Here is a 19,576-nt window from a genome sequence, read left to right on the forward strand (position 1 = left end):
CTGGTAGATTTTTAAAAGTGAAGTAAATATGACAAGACACAATATTTGATAAGCTTTAATTATCTCTGGCAATTTGAGTGATATAGAATCGGGTTTTTCTTGTATTTCGATCAAATTTCCTCCAAAAACATCCCCACCAAGCTTCTTTCACTAATGTATAAAAAAGTACAATCTATTTTGTTCTAACGTTATGTACAATACTGAATCTTACTCTACGGCGCGCCTGCTCTAATCAAACAGCGCCCGCAGTCCTGTCTCGTTCAACGCGATCAACAGCATAATGATAGCTCCCAGCGCTAGCCCGGTTAGCTGGATCAGAATCACCTTCAGCTTTTGCTCGCTTTTAGCTACATCGTTGCGCATCTCCGGCACCAGATCGGACAGCGCTATGTACAGGAAGGTGCCAGCCGTTCCCGCATAGATCCAGCTGACGACCGATTCGTGCAGTCCCGTCAGCAACAATCCGAGGGCCATGCCTGCGATAGAAAAATATTGCAAATCGTTTATTGTTAGGGGGGTGCTGATTCTCCTCGCGAAATTTGTCTCCATCTTACCAACGAAGCTAAGCACGGAAGATACGATATTGAGGAAGATAGCTCTCCTAATACTGACACCGGTTTGAAGCAGCAGTGCAAAGTCACCTAGCTCGTGGGGCAGCTCGTGGCAGAGGATAGCGAACGAGGTGGCAAGCCCCGTTACAGGATCCACCGCGAACGCTGCCCCGATCGCCAAACCGTCCGTGATGTTGTGCAGTCCATCGCCTAATATAACCATAAACGCTACCGCCGCCATCGGTTTGCGGACCGTCTTCTTTTGGAGCATCGTTTTCGCTTCCTTATCTTTCGCACCACCGTCCGTCATATCCAACTCGATGTCATCACCCCGGTGGTTGTGATGATGGTGATGATGATGATTGCCCGAGTGCGAGTGCTGATTGTTGCTAGCGGTGTGAGACGGAACCGTTTTCGGCTCAACTCGATTCGAGCTTGGCGCGTGTGAATGCCCATGGTGTGAGTGGGCATCCTCCCCGTCGCGGAATAGCGGTAATATCATCTCCAAACTGTACATAAAGAACGCCGTACCGAAGGCACACAGGCACAACCACATGGCTCGCGTTTCCGCCGAATGATGCTCATGCCCGTGGTGATCGAGCTCGGCGTCCGCACCGTGGTCGTGCGCATCGTGATGATGCTCACCACCGTCGTCACCGTGCGGGAGCAGTGCATGGGGCAGCAGATGCATCAGTGCATCCCCGCAAAGTGTACCGACGCCTAGCGCGATTAGGAATCGCAATATATCATCGTACGCGATGGATTTAGCGAGCGGGACCATTGCGACACCGACCAAACCGCACAGCGAAATGATCAGCACACAGGCGGTGGCGTAGATCCATGCTGTAAAAGGGTGAGACGATAAAGATTGTTTAGCTTAGAGTCACATGCACGCAAGCAACTGATCGGGAAGATTTCCGTACCTTGCGAAAACGTTTTCTTCTCCCGATGGGGATTGCTTTCCTTCTGAAGCTTCTGGGAGCAGGCCCGCTGATCTAGCTGCACCAGGAACGCTGGACAAAGATCCTTAAACTCGGACGGCGTGATTTCGATGCGCGCATCGGGATCGATCTCATCCTCCGTGTGTGAGTCGTGAGCCGCATGGCTGTGGGGCAGCGATCTTGCCTTGCGCAAGTTGTGATGTCTGGCAAGCAGCGGTTCCTCCATCACCAGGTGAACGATGGACATGGGTGATAAGCAGAATGGCACGTCTAGACGAGAAGGTGAGTGAGAACAACAAAACACACAAAAATGAAAAATATTCTAATATGTTCAAACAAAGTCTAGAACGAGTTCTATAAAACCGGATTTGGAAGACTCTAGGCAACGGGTTTCACTTCCACTGGAATCCCACCACTCGCGCTAGTCTGTTTTTGTTGCAGAGTTAAATATACCTCTTCCTAACCAGTTTTCGGACTGCACAAAAACAACAACATTGACTCGATCCTCGATTTGCATACTATTCCGGGTGAATAAATCATCTAGGTCATTCGAATCTTTCACCACGCCAACCATTAAAGATGGCTGCCTTAGTGTGGCAGTCCGTGTATTTAGTTTCCATTTTCTGTTCTGCATTAATTGAATACAGGAAAAAGTCCCTTCTCGGGAACTCGCGTGCCATCTCTTCCCAACCTATAAATTAAGTTGTTTACTATTGCAAAATGAGAAAATAATCACCATACACCCAAGACCGCCATTGCCGAGGGATTCATTTGGCGTACGGCTGCACAAACCGTTCTCCGTTCTCCCGTTGTTTGCACAATTGGCGGACGTCCAAACGTTCAAAATGATGGGTTTTGCCTATAACTAGGCACCACACAAAACGACGAAAACCGGTTTGTCGAACAAAATGCACGCCCAGAGATTCATCATCTTCTCGAGGGATTCATCATTCAATTCCTTCATGCTTTTACGGCCCGGGAGTTGAAGCTATGGAGAATTTTTATCTGTCCCGGTTTTATTGCCTTTCGTTTCGCCTCATTTGCCTTTCCACGGCAAACACACGTCGGACATGGGCACACACACACACACACACGTACCGCTATTGCGCCGGGTGACTTAAACGCTAGTTAAACGCTAGCTCCATCCACCGACCGGCTACGTGCCGACGGGGAGATCCCTTTTGCTGCATGCAAATCCGGGAACGATTAGCTACATCCGGGTGTCAAGAGTCAAGAAATGGGGCTTTTACGATGTTTACGAGGTTCTGTAGGTGCAACCCTTGACCTAGATCTCGGGGAGCCCCGAGGGCTTTCTGTTCTTGAAAGCTTTTGTGTGTGTGTGTGGTTTCAAGGTTTCGGCTTTCAAAGTTTTCATCTGGACCGGTCGTGAGCCGTACCACGTGAAGGCATGGTCCCAGTAGATCGTAAAGCAGAATACGAGCATCGTAAAAACAGGCGACATACCAGATCGTCGTAACGAATGGCCTAACAGCAAAGCTTGGAGCATGTTTACACCCTTCTAAAGAAGAATTGCTAATGCTTCTAGAGTCAATTTGTTGTGAAAATGCAACAGCCGATGATGGCTGATAACAATTATCTTCACCAATAGTTTATCTCTTCTAGGGTGAGCCTTTCGGAACTCCTACTTTATGGTGGATTACTTAAAACTACACTCTTTAAAGGTTCCTCTTCTTCCTTGGACGCGGCCTGATATGCATGGTCAGACTGGCGCCACTATCGCTGCGGGCATCAGACCACCCCAAAGGTCTTTAAAGGTTCTCCAAACTTTAAAGCCACCTACCTACCCATGTGCTCCCAACGGACTAACCATCTTCAGAAATTTCCCCACAAAAATCCCAATCCAAACGGCCTCACCTCTTCTGCACGTCTCCATTTTTATCCCTTTCGCAAAACTTGCGCAGCGATGTGCTCGGCATACGGATGAAGTCCGTTTCGCCGTCTTCTAATAGCCAGTTAGAGCTTTCTGTCACCAGTAATGCGGGTGTGGCCTGCATAGCCAATGGGCCAGAACAATCTGCCTACGGGCAGGAATGTGAATTCTAGCCAATTCGTACCAAGAATGCGTAAGAAGGGGCCATTGAATTATTGGAGAGAAGCAAAGCATAGCAGAGCGTTACGAGGGCTGGACTTTCCTGGAATTTCCCTCAAATACAACTATCTATCAAATGTCCACCAGCGGATCGGACTGCATGCAAAAAAACGAGCTGATCTGTACATATCACAAAAAAGAAAGAGAAAGCCGGAAAAGAAAGTGTCGATAGGAGATCAGCATCCACTGATGTAAAGAGCATGCCCCGAAAACGATCGTGCCGTCCACTGAACTCTGTGGACTCGGTGGACGTGCGGCGAACACCTGAGACCATGGTGGTGCATGTCTATCTCGGGCTGCTACATTTTCTGTTATTGACACGCTTTATAAACTGTCGTCCAGCTTCTTGTTCTGCTACATTGTGCAACGCAGCCGGGGCCCTGATAACAGCAGCCGATCATAATTAAGATATAGCTATATGAGTGTAAGCGCTGCTGAGAGCAACCGAAATAAATCTGCTAATCAACTGTGCATACATTGTCAGCCAGCGTTAAGCTATCTTGATCTACGCTCGCTGCTCCAAAACAACGCATATCGCGGGTGCGTGTTTAGGAAAGAGACGATTTATCTTCGCATTTGACATTTCGCAACCACGGCAAACATCAGCCGGTTCAACGGCTTATCAGCGAGCAACGATGTAAACAACGATCGTTTCCCCTAGACTAAGACATCTGGTTTTTAGTACACGCATCAGCGCACACATTAGCGCACAGATCCGGACCATGGATCATGGTGTCTGCGCCGTTTAGACACCGTCGCGTAGGTAGCTCGAAATGGACGAAACAGCGTACAAAGTGGCATCAATTGACAACCGTGACAACCATCGCCCCCGCTTGGCCCTTTAAATGCCCCTAAACTGCACATCACGATTGCTCAAGGATTGACCCAAATAGGGGGAGAAAGAGAGAGAGAGAGAGAGACATGCATTTTCCACCATCCCTATCGTTATAGGGCACTTCCCCTAATCCCGACCAGCGGTCCCGTTTTTTCCTAGACAATGTAGCTGCTGGTCGGGAAATCCTTGCACGGTACTACGACTTACTTTTGTTCCGCGGATGACGATGCCTCGGATCGTGCATGTCTTTGAAGATAAGTTCCTGCCACACGTGATCATTCTCTTCATCGGACGTGCTCCTATCCTGCACTACCGTGCTGACAGATCGTGGCTGTACACTGCCCGCGTCGGTAGTGTTTGCCGAAGACCCGCGATCATCACGGTTTACGGCACCGGATGAGGAAGCTGTGGTGAGCACCTGTCCTTGTGGCTCGTGTGGCAGGTCGGCATGATTATGGTGATGGTCCGCAGATGTCCGGGGCCGTTGATCGCCACCGCCGGTGCTCACTTTAGCGTTTGCGTACGTTATCACCGGTGGTTCCGGTGTCGAAGCATCACCGTCCCCATCGTCGTCATGATGGTGGTTGTGGTCGTGTTGACTCACGCCGTCATATATATCATAGTCCCTGAAATCGTACCCATCCGGGCGATGCTCCTTCAGCGAGTGCGAACCGGTGAAATACAGCCCGCCGAGCCCGAGGCTGTGCATCAGATGCTCCAAACCCTGTCGGTGAAAATGGATGAAACACGGAATAATGTGAAGAGACGGGGAGCGTTGTGGTAAAGCTTGCTTTCTGGGTTATAAACCTCCCTATCTTGGGGACGTTTGTGAGCACACGCTCGGCAAACACGAGATAGGAAGTGAAGATCGTGATTATAACGCCACCAGTTTACTGCTGCTGTTCAAACAGACCGTTAGAGACGGAGATTTATAAAACTATGCAATAGTTTGACCATCGACGAAGGATCGTTCTCGTTCCTTCGAGCAGCGTTGGCGCGTAATATATAATATCCCCCTTTGCCATCGTCAAGGGTAGCTCTAGATCGATTGCCTTTCGAAACCGTTCGCTTTCAATCTTCTCTCCACGCAGACCGTACTCACCTCGAACGAGATCACTCCCTTGCTGCCGTACTTGTTGAACAGATATTTCAGAAACTTGTTTTCGTTGTACTCTGGCGGCATTACCGCCGGCGGTGGCATTGACGAGCTTTTGACCGGTGGCTCCCTCTCCGTCACCGTGGCGTCACTCGTCTCACCGCCCGCAAGGCTTACCGACACGACGAACAGCACGGCGAGACACGATCGCAAGAACTTCTGTAACGACGCCATTCTGTCGCTTGCCGCTCGCTCGCTCGCTCTCAGCCTAAAGGTATGCAACCTGTTGCAAAAAAGACGCTTCGCACGCACGCACCAGCGATTCTCGTCACTTCTTAGAGTCGTGAAAATACTTTGCTACTCTCACGCACTCTTCGGCACTCCCTTAAACAGCACTCCCACTCCGAAACATTTACCTCAGCGTATGACTCGTTTTTCCGTTCACTTTCTATCCACACACCACCAGCGAGCGTTCCCTCAGGGGGGTTTTTATTTCCAGCACCAAAACAAAAACAGTACACCGTACACCTGTGGGCCGAGCCGCTTTATAATGAAGTTGACAAATTTGGTTGTCTCTTCAGGGCCCGCTTCCTGAATGGATGCTTGTTTTTTGCTGTTGCTGTACTGCTTTGTGTAATGATATTTTATGCCTCACTACTTCCGGACGCCCGTCACAAAGCGTGAAGCGTACTGGTACTGACGCTTGTAGTACAGGCACTTTAGCACAGTGGGGTCACACACATAGACACAGACACAGACACAAACACACTCTCTTCTCCCTTTTTGGAGCAACCCACTTCCGAACCGCGAGATTATTGATATAAACAAATAAATCGCCCAACCCGCCGCGTCAAGTGGTTAGCGTTCGCCCTCCTCTCTGGCTACACACGGTAGCAGGGAGCGACCCTTTTCGTGAGCCTCCTAAAGCTCAAATAAATGTCACCAGGTGGCTTGAGTACGTTAAGACCGGGTCGGATGTACAACCCTTAGCTACAGAGCACCAAACGACAGCGACTCACACGCGGCTGCTCTCGCCAACTTGTCCGATGCGTTGCGATCAGACCGACGACATTATTGCAACTGCGAGCTAGACGGAGCGACTGCACGGGATAAACCTGCGGCCCACTTTTTCGGAGCTTCACTCCAAGCAGTCGTTTGCGCGAGGGAGCGAGCGCGAGAGCGAGCGCTCGATCTTGTCACGATCGCAGTGACTGAGCTGAGCCAGACTGCTGCACGATCAGCAGTTCTATCACAAGAGAGCTTTCCGAGGCTCTCGCGAACGAAGATTCCGCAGCTTCCACTGTGCGATCCACGGTCCGCTCACCGGTTCGCTCGTTCAGTGGACAACAACAGCTCTCGTCACCTGTTCGTCCGCCGGCCGACACAAGGCCGGGTTGCCAAACCGATGGCAATTGGAATCGCACCTGCTCAATGTACATCTTGCGCACCTCAGGCTGCAGGCTGCACAACGCTGCTTTAACCGCAAATAATTGCCCCTTTTTCGGCTATTGTGACACTATGCTCGTGGCTGTAATTGGTAGTTGGCTTTTTGTTTGTTTGTCTGTAGGAAGTCGGCAAAAGCGCTGAGCAGTTGAAATTGGTTTACGTTTCGCTGAAGACAGTTTCGTGTTGTTGTTCCGTGTGTTTGTGGTGCGGTGGGGTGGAGTTTTGTCATTCGTTTGGGTGGTAGTGTTTTCTTTAAGGGGTGTTGCAAACAATTTACTCCGGTACAGGAAATGCACCACAGAAGAATAAGAAACAAATGGAAAAGAGAAGAAAGAACAGTTGTGGGGAGCTTGAACGAAGTAGTAAGTTTGTATCATAAAGCTGATTAGAAGGAAACTGGTTACTAATGTTAGTACTAAGCGTGAAGTGTCACACTGACACTTCATTGATTTGAAATGGGCGTTTATGATGCAAGGTTGAAGTGTTAAGTGGAGCAAACTGATTGTTTTTATTGAGAGTTCAAAAACCAAATATTGAATCAAAGCTAGCTCATAAAACAAACAGCCAACGGCAAGAAATACTAAGAAAACGGCTGCCCCACTGTTTACACAACAGCAGAAAAACCCAACAAAACCCGGTCATCATCCGTTGTTGTTGCCTCACCAAACGGCTGACGGTCGTGTAAGATATCGCCATCTGTGGACACAATCTGTGCACAACAGACGTGCACGAGAGAAAGGTGATTCAAGCTTAGCGGGCCCGCTGCGGCAACCGGCACTTTAACCTTCCGACTGCACCTTTAAGCTGTGGCGATCGCAAGTTGAAGGTTTGTTTTGCTGTGAAATCCAATACGTCTCTTATATCCTCATTCGGAGGTTTTCTCCTGGACAGTCTGTTCTTGCTCGCCGCCAGCGTTAGGGACGCCATTTCTCACGCCTTATGCTGGTGGATTCCCTCCTGGATAAGTGGGTACAATTTAGCACCAGCAGTGTTCGTGACACTGAAAATTGGACCAAACGCCTGAAGTGGTGAAGGTTGACGGTCATCGGGTTGCCTCGCCGAAGGCGAAATCCATCAAGCAGAGGGAGTCTTTTGCAAAACTGCTGCTGATTCCGGTAGTGGCATTTACGCTCGAATCCTTTCGCCCGCCTCGATCGCGAAGTGCAACCCGTCCCTCGATATGATTTGATTAAGTCAATTTGATACAATTTCATAAATTCTTTGCCCGCGAATAGTGCCGAGGCGGAGATTATGACGTTGGGCAAGAGGCGGATACCGATATCTCCCTTCTTGCTGCGTGTCCGATAGACAACGTGAAGAATCAGGTATGTAGCCAGCGTGCCCTCACAAGCATTCCAGTTTGGTGATCTCCAACGCGTCATCCTTCGTGGGGGGGGGAGGAGAATTCCCGATCGAACGCTTCCGATGGAGAGACAGAAATGACTGAGTGATGCCCCGTGTTACACTATTTGCTGCGTGACAAAGTAGTGGTGTCGACGTCACCGTTCGGACGTTCACGGTCCATCTCTAGCGATGGTGATCACAATCGCCAACGGTAGGCGTGCATACCAACCAATCTACCCGCGTGCCGGATGGATTCAATTAGTATTCGTACGGTGTGGCGGCACCGGCCTTTGTGACCGCAGCACTCGTCCATCGTACGCAGTGTACGGGTACACCGCAGACTGCGGCGGACGGGAGAGCAGTGTTGCCCACGCTTGGACGCGAGATAGATGCTGAGTTAATTATGGGCAAAGGTGTCTTTACGGTTCAGGACTGCACGCCTAATTACTACCAATGAGAGGATGGGGTCCACATCCCAGCTAGTGGACAATGTTGATCGCTTTGTTTCGAAATTTAAACGTAATTTCCGTTACGGGGCCGAATCGAGTAAGTTGCTCCAAGGAAGGTAGATTTAATCGTCTTGATAAGATTAACTCACCTTCTCTCCCTGTGTTTACTACGGGTCTTATCAGTCGCGGAAGCCCTGCTTCAGATTTGATAACGAAGGCAACGGCTGATCATCACGTATGGGTCGCACAGTTGCATTCGACGATTTCATTGAACAACATGGAGAAAATCTACACCATCTCCAAGATGGTCAAGTTCGAGCATACGTGGATCGTTGAGCCGAGCGAATTTGAGCCACACTGTCCCTGCTGTGAAATTACAACCGGCACAACAAAATGGCTTCTCAATTGCTGCACCAATGGAGATGGTCATGGGCAGTGCAGCAATTGCTACGGCCCGTACCTGATACTGCTAGCCCAGCCGAGTAAAGAAGCGATCATATGTGTTCACGAAGAAGGTTTGATTGATCGAAAGGTTTTCCTGGAGCGTGGCAAATATACGATGGATTCACAATTTAAACTGCCCCTACATGTGTTCGATGGGAACGATGGCATTCCATCGAACGTGCCTGCCATCCGACCAAAAAAGCGTCGAAAAATTATTACTCAGATAAATTTTTACGAAAATATCACCATGAACTATGACGTTTCGTACGTGCTGTAGACTGGCGGCCAACAGTTGTGATAACAGCTGCTATCGATAAGAGCGCTTTAAACATGATGGTTTTATTGGTGTAAATTACAAATTCCTTACAAATCGAAATATATTGTATAAAATCCCTTACTCAGTATAGTCGATAACAGTCTTCGTTATTCTGTTACGTCTTTTTCTTTCTATTTTGTTATTGTTGGTTCTCGAACTCCGGCCCCTCGCAGGCGCATCTCGAATGGATTATATACTAGCATTTGTTTGAGCAAAGCTCTCGGAATTGGAATAGGTTTTTGTTGACCAATAATGATTTACGGGGCGATTGATCACACAAAGACTGATGCAAGGCAGAGGCGGTTTTTAATAAATGAGATAAATATGACTTAACTTATTACTTCATCGCGGTAATCATGCATCCATCCTGTACACTGAAATCAATTGTTGAGCTAGAGCAATTTTTTTTAAAACGATCGGTACGCAGAGATCGTGCACGCAGCTATATTTGGGGTAGGAATTTTGACTATCAAAGGCCTGTGTTTTGTGCTATCCTGTTTCTTAATACACCTAATGAGACACCTATGAGGATATCGAGACACCACATGCAGGAAAACGCGCTTGAGAAAGGCAATAGGGGTTGCTTCGTTTTTTTATCCCCCTCTCTATTGGTTGTATTGTCTATATACACAGTATTGATGATATGTGAGCAAAATGGGTAATCGACAATAGTAGTAGCGTTGTGAGATTAATTTGAGCTTGAGACTTTTCGATTTGTGCTTATACTCATTAGTCTAGCTTTTCGCTGTTGGGCATACATAGGAACAGTTTGGAGCAGAAGCGATTGAACGTTTGGGATTTCTGGGTCAGCCAACCCCAGGGCTTTCCGATCGTAACGTAGTACACGGGAATACCGAGCAGAATTACGAGCGTGCCGATGCCCACCTCCATGGGTGATTCGAACACGGAGAATATGACCAAAAATCCTGCCGTCAGCAGGAACACGACCGGCACGATTAGCGAGACCTACAAGAGGAAAGTGGAAGTCATGACGTGAATGAGAGATCATAGCTTTAAACGGTTGCGCATCTTGCGTACCTTGATGGGTCGGTGAGCGTCGGGTGCCTTCTGTCGTAACCGCAGCAGACCTGCCACTGAAATAAAGATGAACAGAATCTCCACGTAGCTGACGTAGTTGATGATCGCAAACACATCTCGGATGAAGAGCAGTAGCAGCGTGAGAGCGCACTAGGAAAGAAAGGACAAACATTTTATTAGAAATGACTTCTTCTCATATAACAAGACCTCAGTATCCTTACCAAGAAGAGCAGCGAAGGAATCGGTGTTAAGCAGTTGATGTTGATCAGTGAAAGTGCTGCCGGTAGATGTCCATTACGGGCACCGACGAAGAATAGGCGTGACGAGGCAAAGATGGCACCGTTGAGCGATCCGAACGTGGAGCAAGCCACAAACAGTGGCATCGTCCAGGCCATAAAGCTGAGCATTTTTTCCGCAAATGTAACCTGCAACCAGGGAAAGCACCAATTAAGATCGCTTATCGTGACTGGCATATTCGGAGTGGGGCTTGGGGTTCAGCTGCATCTTACCGCAACGGCTTGTGATGAAAGCATCTCGTCTGGTGGCAGCACGGCAAAGTACGCAATGTTTGTGATGACATAGATGATGGTGACGACCGGCATACTGATACAGATGGCACGGGGTAAATTTCTGTCGAAAGCAACAAGAAAACGCGTGAACAGTGAGCCAGTGTTGGTGGGACGTGCGTACGGATGGAGTTCTCGCATCCACTTACCGGTAGGGATCTTTGAGCTCTTCCGTCACAAAGTTAAGATAGTTCCAGCCCGAGTACGAAAACAGCCCATTATAGAAAGCGACCGCAATGAATCCTGGCTGTATCTTCGAGTTGGCGAACGGGGCCTCGAGTAGCTCCGTGTTTCCACTCATCAGATGGTAGGCACCGGCACCGGTAATTACCAGCAGCGCCAACACCTTCATCCCGGTGAACGTCTCCGTCACGCGCGTCACCCATTTAACGTTGCGACAGTTGATGGCGGTAAGCAGGCCTAGGAAACGGGAATTGGACAATGTAAGATGAAAATGCAATTTCGTGTACTTCGTATGCTCGGGAAGCTCAGGACGATAAGGGAGAGATTTAAGTGCACTTACAGGTTATTACCGCTGCCAGCAGTCGCACCGATTCGTACGGTGGCTCACAGGTGGGCCACAACGGTTGCAGCAGATACTGGGCGAAGGTGATCGCCGTGATGGCATTTCCCGCCGGGACGAGAATCAACAGTGCCACCCAAAGGTACAGGAACGCCGGCAGTGGTCCGAACGCTTCGCCAATGTATGCGTAATCGCCTCCAGACTTTGGTATCATCGTGCCTGATGGAGCAGAGCGAGACGGTGAGTTGAAAATGCTTTATTGGGGTTCGTCTAAAGATTGGTCTTCCGCCCAAGATGTACCAAGATGGACGAATTTCGCAAGGAAAAGAGAATAAACCGGTTAGGCAGCGGGGAAGAGAGAGAGAGAGAGAGAGTTGAGGAGATGTTGGAGCGCTGGGAAGTGTAATTTGGGTCTGCATGCACACATAATTTATCGAGCTTATATTTTAAGGAATTCGGCAGAGACAGACGCAAAAAATGTGTAAATGCCGTGCAAAAATGTTTGACAGGAGATTCTTGGAAGAGGTCTGCACAGCATGGAACTTGAGAGGATGATGTACAGTGGGGTAGGGAAGCAAATAATTTAAAAAGCTTGTAATATGGGGGAATTCTTCATATTTTGGAAGATGTGCAATATACTTTGTATATTGTCTTGGCTGTGATTTGTTGCCTTCTTGACTATCCTTTTTCTTCTCTAAGAGGTCGATTAAGGCCATGCCTACCATTTCTGGCTTACTAGACTTATTGATACCGCTTAGTTGGGTAGTCCTCACTATAAGGGAACGGCCCAGATGGCATTTGAACCCTGATACTGCCGTGTCAAGACCGGCGCCGCTGTCGCATCTACCACCGGGCCGCTCCCTTGGCAATATATAAATTAATTCATAGCTCGATAGTCCGGATGGGATTTAGTACCAGTCCTGTCGTGTGAAAGATCGTAACGAAGTGAAAAACATTGCTTTAAGAATATTACTCCATTCAGAGGTCTATTGGAACTCTCTTGACGCATGTCCATCGTTTGATTTGGATTGTTTGTACACGTTTTTGCTCTTATCAGGACTTCCGCTTCTCGCGCCATGTGGTAGAATTTACTTGCTCTCTCTTCCCATCGCTCTCGAAACCCCCAGCAGGTACTTGCCGGCATATACATCAGTAGACTTCGAATTAAAATTTGATAACAAGGTTATATGTCAGGAAACATCAAGCGAACCGATGTTTGTCCAAATTTCTTCCAGCAATTCTTACCTAGCTCGGCGTAACATAGCGCTCCCACCATACTGAGCACGCCGGACAATATCCACACGATGATGGCCACACCAATCGAGCCGGAGTAGAGCAGCACACCCTTGGGCGACACAAAGATACCGGCCCCAACAATCACACCGACAATGATCGCCACACCGTCCATCAGGCCCAGCTCCTTCTTCATCTCGATGCCCCCATCGCCACCGCCTTCCTTGCCGGCCACCGCGCCTCCCTCATCACTTTCGCGCCGGAAACCTTGCTGTACCGGCCGGTTGTCCACATCACCGACTTTGGCCATCGTGAACACTCAATCGATACACTCAATCACGTCACGTCAAGATCTTCGATTGCCGGCTCTACTGAACTACACGGCACAGATAAGGGTTTTTGGAGATATGCTCCACGAGATAACACTTTCACCACACACTATGACACTGACACACGCAAAGCACAACACTAACCCGAGAAAGGCACCATAGCAGTTCGTAAAGGCACTGAGCGTGAGTAGAGCGGTCGCACCACGCCTGTACTTGGCGAGCTAGCGCGTGTGAATGTTTCGATCCAAAAGCACCGGGTTTATGCTGTACGGTGGCAGCAACATGTTGTGTGCCGAATGCTGCTGCTGCGTACGCGTTCGTGTGTTCTTTTGGCGTTCTTCCCAAACAAAAAAGGGCGGCGTACGTCAAGAAGGTGGAAGTAGCGCGGCGCACGGGTCCGTGGTACGTGCTGATGCAATAATATCGACGCGTGTCTGTACGGCGGCTGTAACGGAAAAGCACACAAAAAGGTAAGACATGATAAGTATGAATCTGGGAGACTTTAAACTTGATATACAGAATTTTTATGACCTGCTGTAGAATAATCATACACGATCTCTACTGCTGTCTACTCTTAACACGGTCCCCCTGGTGGGATTTTTGATAGGATCTCTAATACCTCTGTATCCGATCGTACGTCTCATCAATACCCCCGAGTTTGATCGATGATCTTCCTTATTTGCTAGCAGGAGCACACGCAACATGCGATAAGCACTACGCGGCAATGGCTCGATCGATCGATCGGTAGTAGCCCGCGATCACCTCTGCCAAAAATGGCTGTTAAACACGGCACGATCGGTGCTCGGGACAGCAAATCCCACATGCGTACCGTGCTTTCGTGGTGTTCGTGCAGGCTGTAAAAGAGGAGTGTTGTTTTGTTTTCTTTTTCCTCGCAACAAGCCTCTCGTACATGTTCTGTCTTCTTAATGGGGAGAGCAGGAGTGCTTAAGCAAGCAATAAAGAACCTTAAAAAAATTATGAAATAAAACAAAAAAAGACCGCTTCTTAGTGTTCTGTTGATTAACAACACGGAAAAAGTGCAGCTTCGGAACACTAACTACACGCGGGTTGCGTAGTTGTCGAAGAAGCCGTTACTCATTTTAATGCTTGCCAAGTTTGGCAAACTGCACCGTTACGCGGTGCAAATCGTAACGGAATAAAACAGTTGCAAGCATGTGGGTTAAAGGAAATGATTCGTATTCATAATAAACCAGTAGCGAAATTTGCAAACCACGGTTGAACTTTAAAAAAATGATAATTAAGCTTCTACGCTGTTTAAAAGCGCACGTAGCACTCGATGGAACTTTATCGCTGTTTAAGAGCAACAGACTAAAAACTTAATTTACAGCTTCATTCTTTGCGAGACATTTTAAAACGGCAAACTTTTATATTTTGATCATAATTTCATTGCTGTTTAATAGCTGCTTTAAGGCTTCTGTAAATTAGAACGTAGATTTTATTATTTATTAGAACAGGGATCATTATCTGCTTGCTAAAATATCTGTTTCAGTTATTTTTCATCCCACTTTATTCTTCTAAAATATTTCCTCTAGCCTGAAATATTTTTCCTAGAAGCAATTAAGTAAAATATTCATACTCAGAAACATTCAACTGTATACCGCACATGCTTCCGTCTCCGTCGAACCCCTACGTCAATGCTCGGCAAGGGTCAAACGATCAACTGCTCCAAATCAACCGAAAGGTAGCCGGTAGGTTTATGATGCCGAGTGGTTCATAGCGCCTGAAAGCATGCAATCACTATTTTTAGCATCGCTTTTGATGGCCTACAAGTTGCTAGGCGGCGTTCGTTCATCTTATTCGTTCGTTGTCGTGTCGTGTTTCACCTTACTGGTTTAACATCTGTAGGATGAATTACCCATATCAATCAACCAGACATGCGAAAATGAACAATTGTGTTCCATTTTTGGCCAAGGATGTTAACCATTTTAGGGATAAATCAGCATCTTTATCGAGTACTGAATTAAATTACTTAATTAAAATTAATTAAATTAAATTAATAACCAATCCAGCTAGTCCTTTCCACTATATTCTAGTCATAACTCCTTATTCCATCGATATTTTCTAATGCCACGTTATCCCTCGCTTATCACACAACTTCCTCACATGGATAGAGCGTGCGTGTGTGTGCCGTCGTTCCGCACACAATACGAAGAAATCAACAAATCCACCAAACAAACGCCATCCATTAAGCCGGATAATTCAATCAAAATCACATCCACTTGCCGGGTGTCGCACTATAAATCATCCAGCACTACTACACCACGCTCGCAGCTCGCAACAGCATCGAACGTCTTCGGGAAGTATCGTCCGGGGGGGGTTGCGTTGCGTTGAAGGAGCAGGATCCGAAGGGGACTAACTAAACAACAAAAAAACACATACTCCGCTAGGTCATAAGTACAGCTACTTAGTGCTAGTATACGGGGGGTACGGTACTGCAGGAAATTGGCAAGAAGAGAAAGACGGGAGAAACCTTTCCCGGCGATCAAGAATCCAATGCGCAGTAGTGTGCCGCACGGCACGCCACACGTCTGAAACAGTCTTTCCACGTCTTTGGCAAACTGGCTCACTTTAGCACAATTCTAAACGGGGCGCGGGCCTCCAAATAGAGAATGCTCTTCGATGGCGGTATTTGCTTTTAAGCGGCCGCCAGCAACGAAACCCGAACAGCCGGACAAAGGTATCGCTGCGAATTCACGCGAGACCACTTCAGTCCATTAGTGAGGCAAATAGGAGCTGATTAGAGGCGCAGAAAGCGTGGATAGCATGGGCGTGTGTTCCGCTGCGGTAACACACCTCCCTGTCCCGTACGGGTTTGGATGCATCGTAGTTTTTGTTTTTAAGTTGAAAGTCCCAACAAGAACACACGCGTGTCCCCACCACCCCGATGAGAACTGTGTCAAACTTTTAGGGCTTCCAGGGAACCAGGCCAGGCGCTGATGTCGCACAAACAGAGTTCTGGGGGAAAAAAAAGAAAACTATTCCGTTGCACCAAACTAACGGACGGTTCTCGTATTGCACGGCAGAACTGTGTCGCCACTGGCACCAGCATGAATCACAGTTTTGGAAAATCGATTTGGAGAAAGGGTTCTAGTGGGCATCGTTGCAGCGGCTATGTCGATTGCACTCCCTTCCCCAGTGTAGCCGACAGCGGAACCGTCTCAAGAGCCTCATCCGGCTTTGAATAAACAAATTCTTTGTTCGCCTCGCAGTGAGATCGCTCGTCAATGGGGGATTTCTAATGGCTTCACCATGTACAGCTTCAGTTTAGTTTCACATTTGCTCCGCTTTTTGCTGGCCAACAATTTCCAAACTTTCTTATCGATTCACTTCGTTTTCTTCCACACGCTGCTGGCCACGTGCAAAAACTGCATCAACAGTCATGAAAAACATGCGAGCCTTTTTTATCGATTCTCCATGCACCGTGGCGGCGTGTATCCACGTGTACACGTTTAGGGGGAGATACATTTCACTTTTCTCACGCAACTTTACCTATTCTTGCGCTCGCTCTCGTCCGGGGGTCCAGTACGCGAATGTGCCGGAAAAAGGGGACTGCTTGATGGTGCTCTTGCTGGTATTATTGCTGCTGGAACACGGTGCTGACGTTGAGCCGCATGCGATGGCAACCGTACCACGTACGTAACGCCCGGCTCCCTAATACCTTTGCACTAAATCTCCGAAACGAAAATCTCTCGCCGAATTAACACGTTTTAACTTCCAACATAAATGAACCGGAACCGAACCGCGAGTAAATGGCGAACGCACGGGGAGGAACGGGAGCACAGCAAAACTAAAACTCAAAAACCCCCGAAAGGAATTAGTCTACAGCGGAAGCATCAGAATGGGAAGCGTACCGCGTACCGGGAGACCGATTCGCATTCTAAGCAGTGTGCCAGCAACAGTGTGTCCGACCGCACGACAACCCCCGGCACGGCAGCAATTTCAAACACGGAATGAAACGCACACGTTCGCTCCAAAAAGGCCTAGGAGCTCCATGCGCAAACACACAGTCGTCGGAACGGAAGAACGGAAAGGCCGACCGAGCTCGCGAGCACATGTGGTTCGGCGCGGCTGTACTCACACACTGGCGATCCGTCGCTCTAGCTGGTGTGCGCTTCGGCATAATGCAAACTATGCTGATTTTATGCTCCTGTTCGTACTAGGGGCGCTACGTACGAGGTAGTATTGGTACGAGGGGCCCGATGAAAACATACCGGGTGCGGAAGCGAAATGGCGCGATAGTGTCGTCGGGCGTGAGCGGGATGACATGCCGGTGCGCAGCAGCAACAGTTTTGCTTCGAGCATGAGCTACGCGGGGCTCCGAGATGCAGCATAATTAATGGCGCAAACGTAACGCAGCCGTGCAATTTTGTTTTCGTGTTTGGTGGTGTAAGAGACTCGGTATGTGGTTTGCATAAATTAAAAATGTGGTATTAATTTTTTCGGATCGATCGGTAGTTTGATAGTTTCATGAGAGAGAGATACATTTTATCTGTTTTAATTAGACCTCTTATCACATTTTTGCCGTATGCGCTTCGTTGATGTTGTTTACATGTTTTTTTTAAAATAATGCCACATTTGTTTTGCTTTGGTTAACGACAGCGGAAATGAACCGCTTTTAAACTTGCTGTAGTATTCAGAAGGCATCAATTCTAACCATTCTTCAAAATACAGCGCACAAACAAAAACTCGCTTGTAAAAACATATCCGACAAACCGAAAACCGTTACATCGTTCTGACAGCAGTTCGAAACATCGACATCCGACATCCGACAGCCGGCGAACTGTGGTGCGTGCGTTTATACCCATGCCTCTCAGAGTTCACTTCGCCGATTTGTTATTGTTGTTTCGAAGCCAAACCACATGGCTGTCGCAGCTGATTTGTAACCGTGTAATAACTTGTTCATTACAGTGTTTTTTCGATTAATTTCGCTACAAATAGTTGTAAAATGCACGACAATACACCACCACGATCGCCGATGGACGGCAATCTGTTGGAGAACGAGGAAGATGAGCTGATCTACGTCGGTGATGCAGATGAAGTGCTGGATGCTTGGGAGGCAGAAGCAAACCGTATGTAATGCTTATCGCAATTAGACCATTAAATTTTCTCTTAATTGATGAACCTTGGTTTGGATTTTAGTTGGCGAAGACGATGAAGAAGAAGCAGCCGGAGAGGACGATACGGGATCGGTACGCTTCCGCATGTGCGACCGGGATGATGCGACGCTCACCTTTACCAAACACACTGCCACCGTGTTCTGTGGTGCGCTTCATCCGACGGAAGATCTGGCCGTAACGGGGGGCGAGGACGACAAAGCGTACGTCTGGAACATACGCACCGGCGAGGTGCAGCACGAGGTGACGAACCATACCGATTCGGTGGTGGCCGTTGGATTCAGCCACGACGGTGTGTATGTCGCCACGGCAGACATATCCGGCTACATACAGGTGTTCAAAGTGACGCAAAACTATCGCAAGGTGTGGGAGTTTAATGTGGGCGATCTGTGCTGGATGCGATGGCACAGCGGTGCGTACGTACTACTGGCGGGATGTGATTCGGGTGAGGTGTACATCTGGCGCATCCCGTCCGGTGACTGTAAGGTATTGCCCGGGCAGGATTGTAAAACGGAAGCGGCAGAATTGACACACGACGGTAAAAAGCTAGCCGTTGGGTACGGTAGTGGACACTTTAAGCTGTGGGACCTGAAATCGGGCACACCGGTAATGGAGGTGGATTCGACCGTGGGACACAAAACGAACATAACGACGCTGTCGATCGATCAGGACAATCAACTGTTTGTGACCGGTGCGGAGGATGGCAGTTCGTACGTGATGGGACCGAACGGTGTGCTGGGTATGCTGATAGGACCGAGCGACGCATTGCTGGAGTCCGTGCTGGTAGATTATCCTGGATTTGAGATAAAGGTGGCCGCGACCGGTACGTTGCAGGGGAAGGTAACGATCTGGGATGTGGCACGGCTGACGAAGCGGGTCGAGTGTGTGGATGAAGAACCAACTGGCATTACAAAGTAAGTGAAAATCGCATTTAATCGGTGTTAGAAATTTTTATTAACCAAAGCTTCTACTTCCTCCCCACAGAATGCTTTGGTTGAAAGACTTCACGATCTGCGCTGGGACGCTCGGTGGTTACATCAAGGGCTGGGACTTCCGGAGTGGTGCGAAACGATTCACGCTCGATGGCCATACGAACGATATCCAGGATATTGTGTACGACAGCCAGCGAAACATCATCCTTTCCACGTCCGAAGATCGTACGGCGAAGATATTCGAAGTGCCTGCAAGTCAATAGATGACCGAATGTTAAGCATGTTGGG

The 19,576-nt window shown here is 48.4% G+C and overlaps 4 protein-coding genes and 1 long non-coding RNA gene across 8 annotated transcripts; 3 read left to right on the forward strand and 2 right to left on the reverse strand.

The window, feature by feature from the left end:
• Nucleotides 1-72: 72 nt before the first annotated feature.
• Nucleotides 73-6,636, reverse strand: LOC118504061 (metal cation symporter ZIP14). Its single transcript, XM_036038095.1, has 5 exons — nt 5,540-6,636; nt 4,645-5,161; nt 1,475-1,762; nt 555-1,394; nt 73-476 (listed from the first exon to the last, which is right to left on the reverse strand). Exons 1-5 carry the CDS (start codon nt 5,765-5,767, stop codon nt 229-231), a joined length of 2,121 nt encoding a protein of 706 aa, XP_035893988.1. The 5' UTR covers nt 5,768-6,636; the 3' UTR covers nt 73-228.
• Nucleotides 6,637-7,643: 1,007 nt separating this feature from the next.
• On the forward strand, nt 7,644-9,617 carry LOC118504108. Of its 2 annotated transcripts, none has more exons than XM_036038196.1 (2): nt 7,644-8,869; nt 8,946-9,617. In XM_036038196.1, the coding sequence occupies exons 1-2, from the start codon at nt 8,785-8,787 to the stop codon at nt 9,491-9,493; spliced, it is 633 nt and encodes a 210-aa protein (XP_035894089.1). In that variant the 5' UTR covers nt 7,644-8,784; the 3' UTR covers nt 9,494-9,617. The 2 variants fall into 2 exon arrangements, with proteins under 2 accessions (XP_035894089.1, XP_035894088.1); XM_036038195.1 differs by having other exon boundaries at nt 7,654-7,805; nt 8,215-9,617.
• On the reverse strand, nt 9,529-17,320 carry LOC118504089 (Y+L amino acid transporter 2). Of its 3 annotated transcripts, none has more exons than XM_036038162.1 (8): nt 16,732-17,320; nt 12,905-13,666; nt 11,660-11,878; nt 11,286-11,556; nt 11,080-11,200; nt 10,792-10,995; nt 10,571-10,720; nt 9,529-10,498 (listed from the first exon to the last, which is right to left on the reverse strand). In XM_036038162.1, the coding sequence occupies exons 2-8, from the start codon at nt 13,200-13,202 to the stop codon at nt 10,262-10,264; spliced, it is 1,500 nt and encodes a 499-aa protein (XP_035894055.1). In that variant the 5' UTR covers nt 13,203-13,666; nt 16,732-17,320; the 3' UTR covers nt 9,529-10,261. The 3 variants fall into 3 exon arrangements, with proteins under 3 accessions (XP_035894055.1, XP_035894054.1, XP_035894056.1); XM_036038161.1 differs by lacking the exon at nt 16,732-17,320 and adding an exon at nt 13,841-14,043; XM_036038163.1 differs by lacking the exon at nt 16,732-17,320 and adding an exon at nt 13,753-13,981.
• LOC118504125 lies at nt 13,553-14,208 on the forward strand. The gene is made up of 2 exons (XR_004905264.1): nt 13,553-13,691; nt 13,762-14,208. It is a non-coding gene; the product is annotated as an uncharacterized LOC118504125 (long non-coding RNA).
• A 720-nt stretch (nt 17,321-18,040) lies between the features above and the next one.
• Nucleotides 18,041-19,571, forward strand: LOC118504094 (angio-associated migratory cell protein). The gene is made up of 3 exons (XM_036038176.1): nt 18,041-18,311; nt 18,382-19,270; nt 19,341-19,571. Exons 1-3 carry the CDS (start codon nt 18,188-18,190, stop codon nt 19,549-19,551), a joined length of 1,224 nt encoding a protein of 407 aa, XP_035894069.1. The 5' UTR covers nt 18,041-18,187; the 3' UTR covers nt 19,552-19,571.
• Nucleotides 19,572-19,576: the final 5 nt, after the last annotated feature.

The sequence above is a fragment of the Anopheles stephensi genome, chromosome 2 (genome assembly GCF_013141755.1).
Source record: "Anopheles stephensi strain Indian chromosome 2, UCI_ANSTEP_V1.0, whole genome shotgun sequence".
Lineage (NCBI taxonomy): Eukaryota > Metazoa > Arthropoda > Insecta > Diptera > Culicidae > Anopheles > Anopheles stephensi.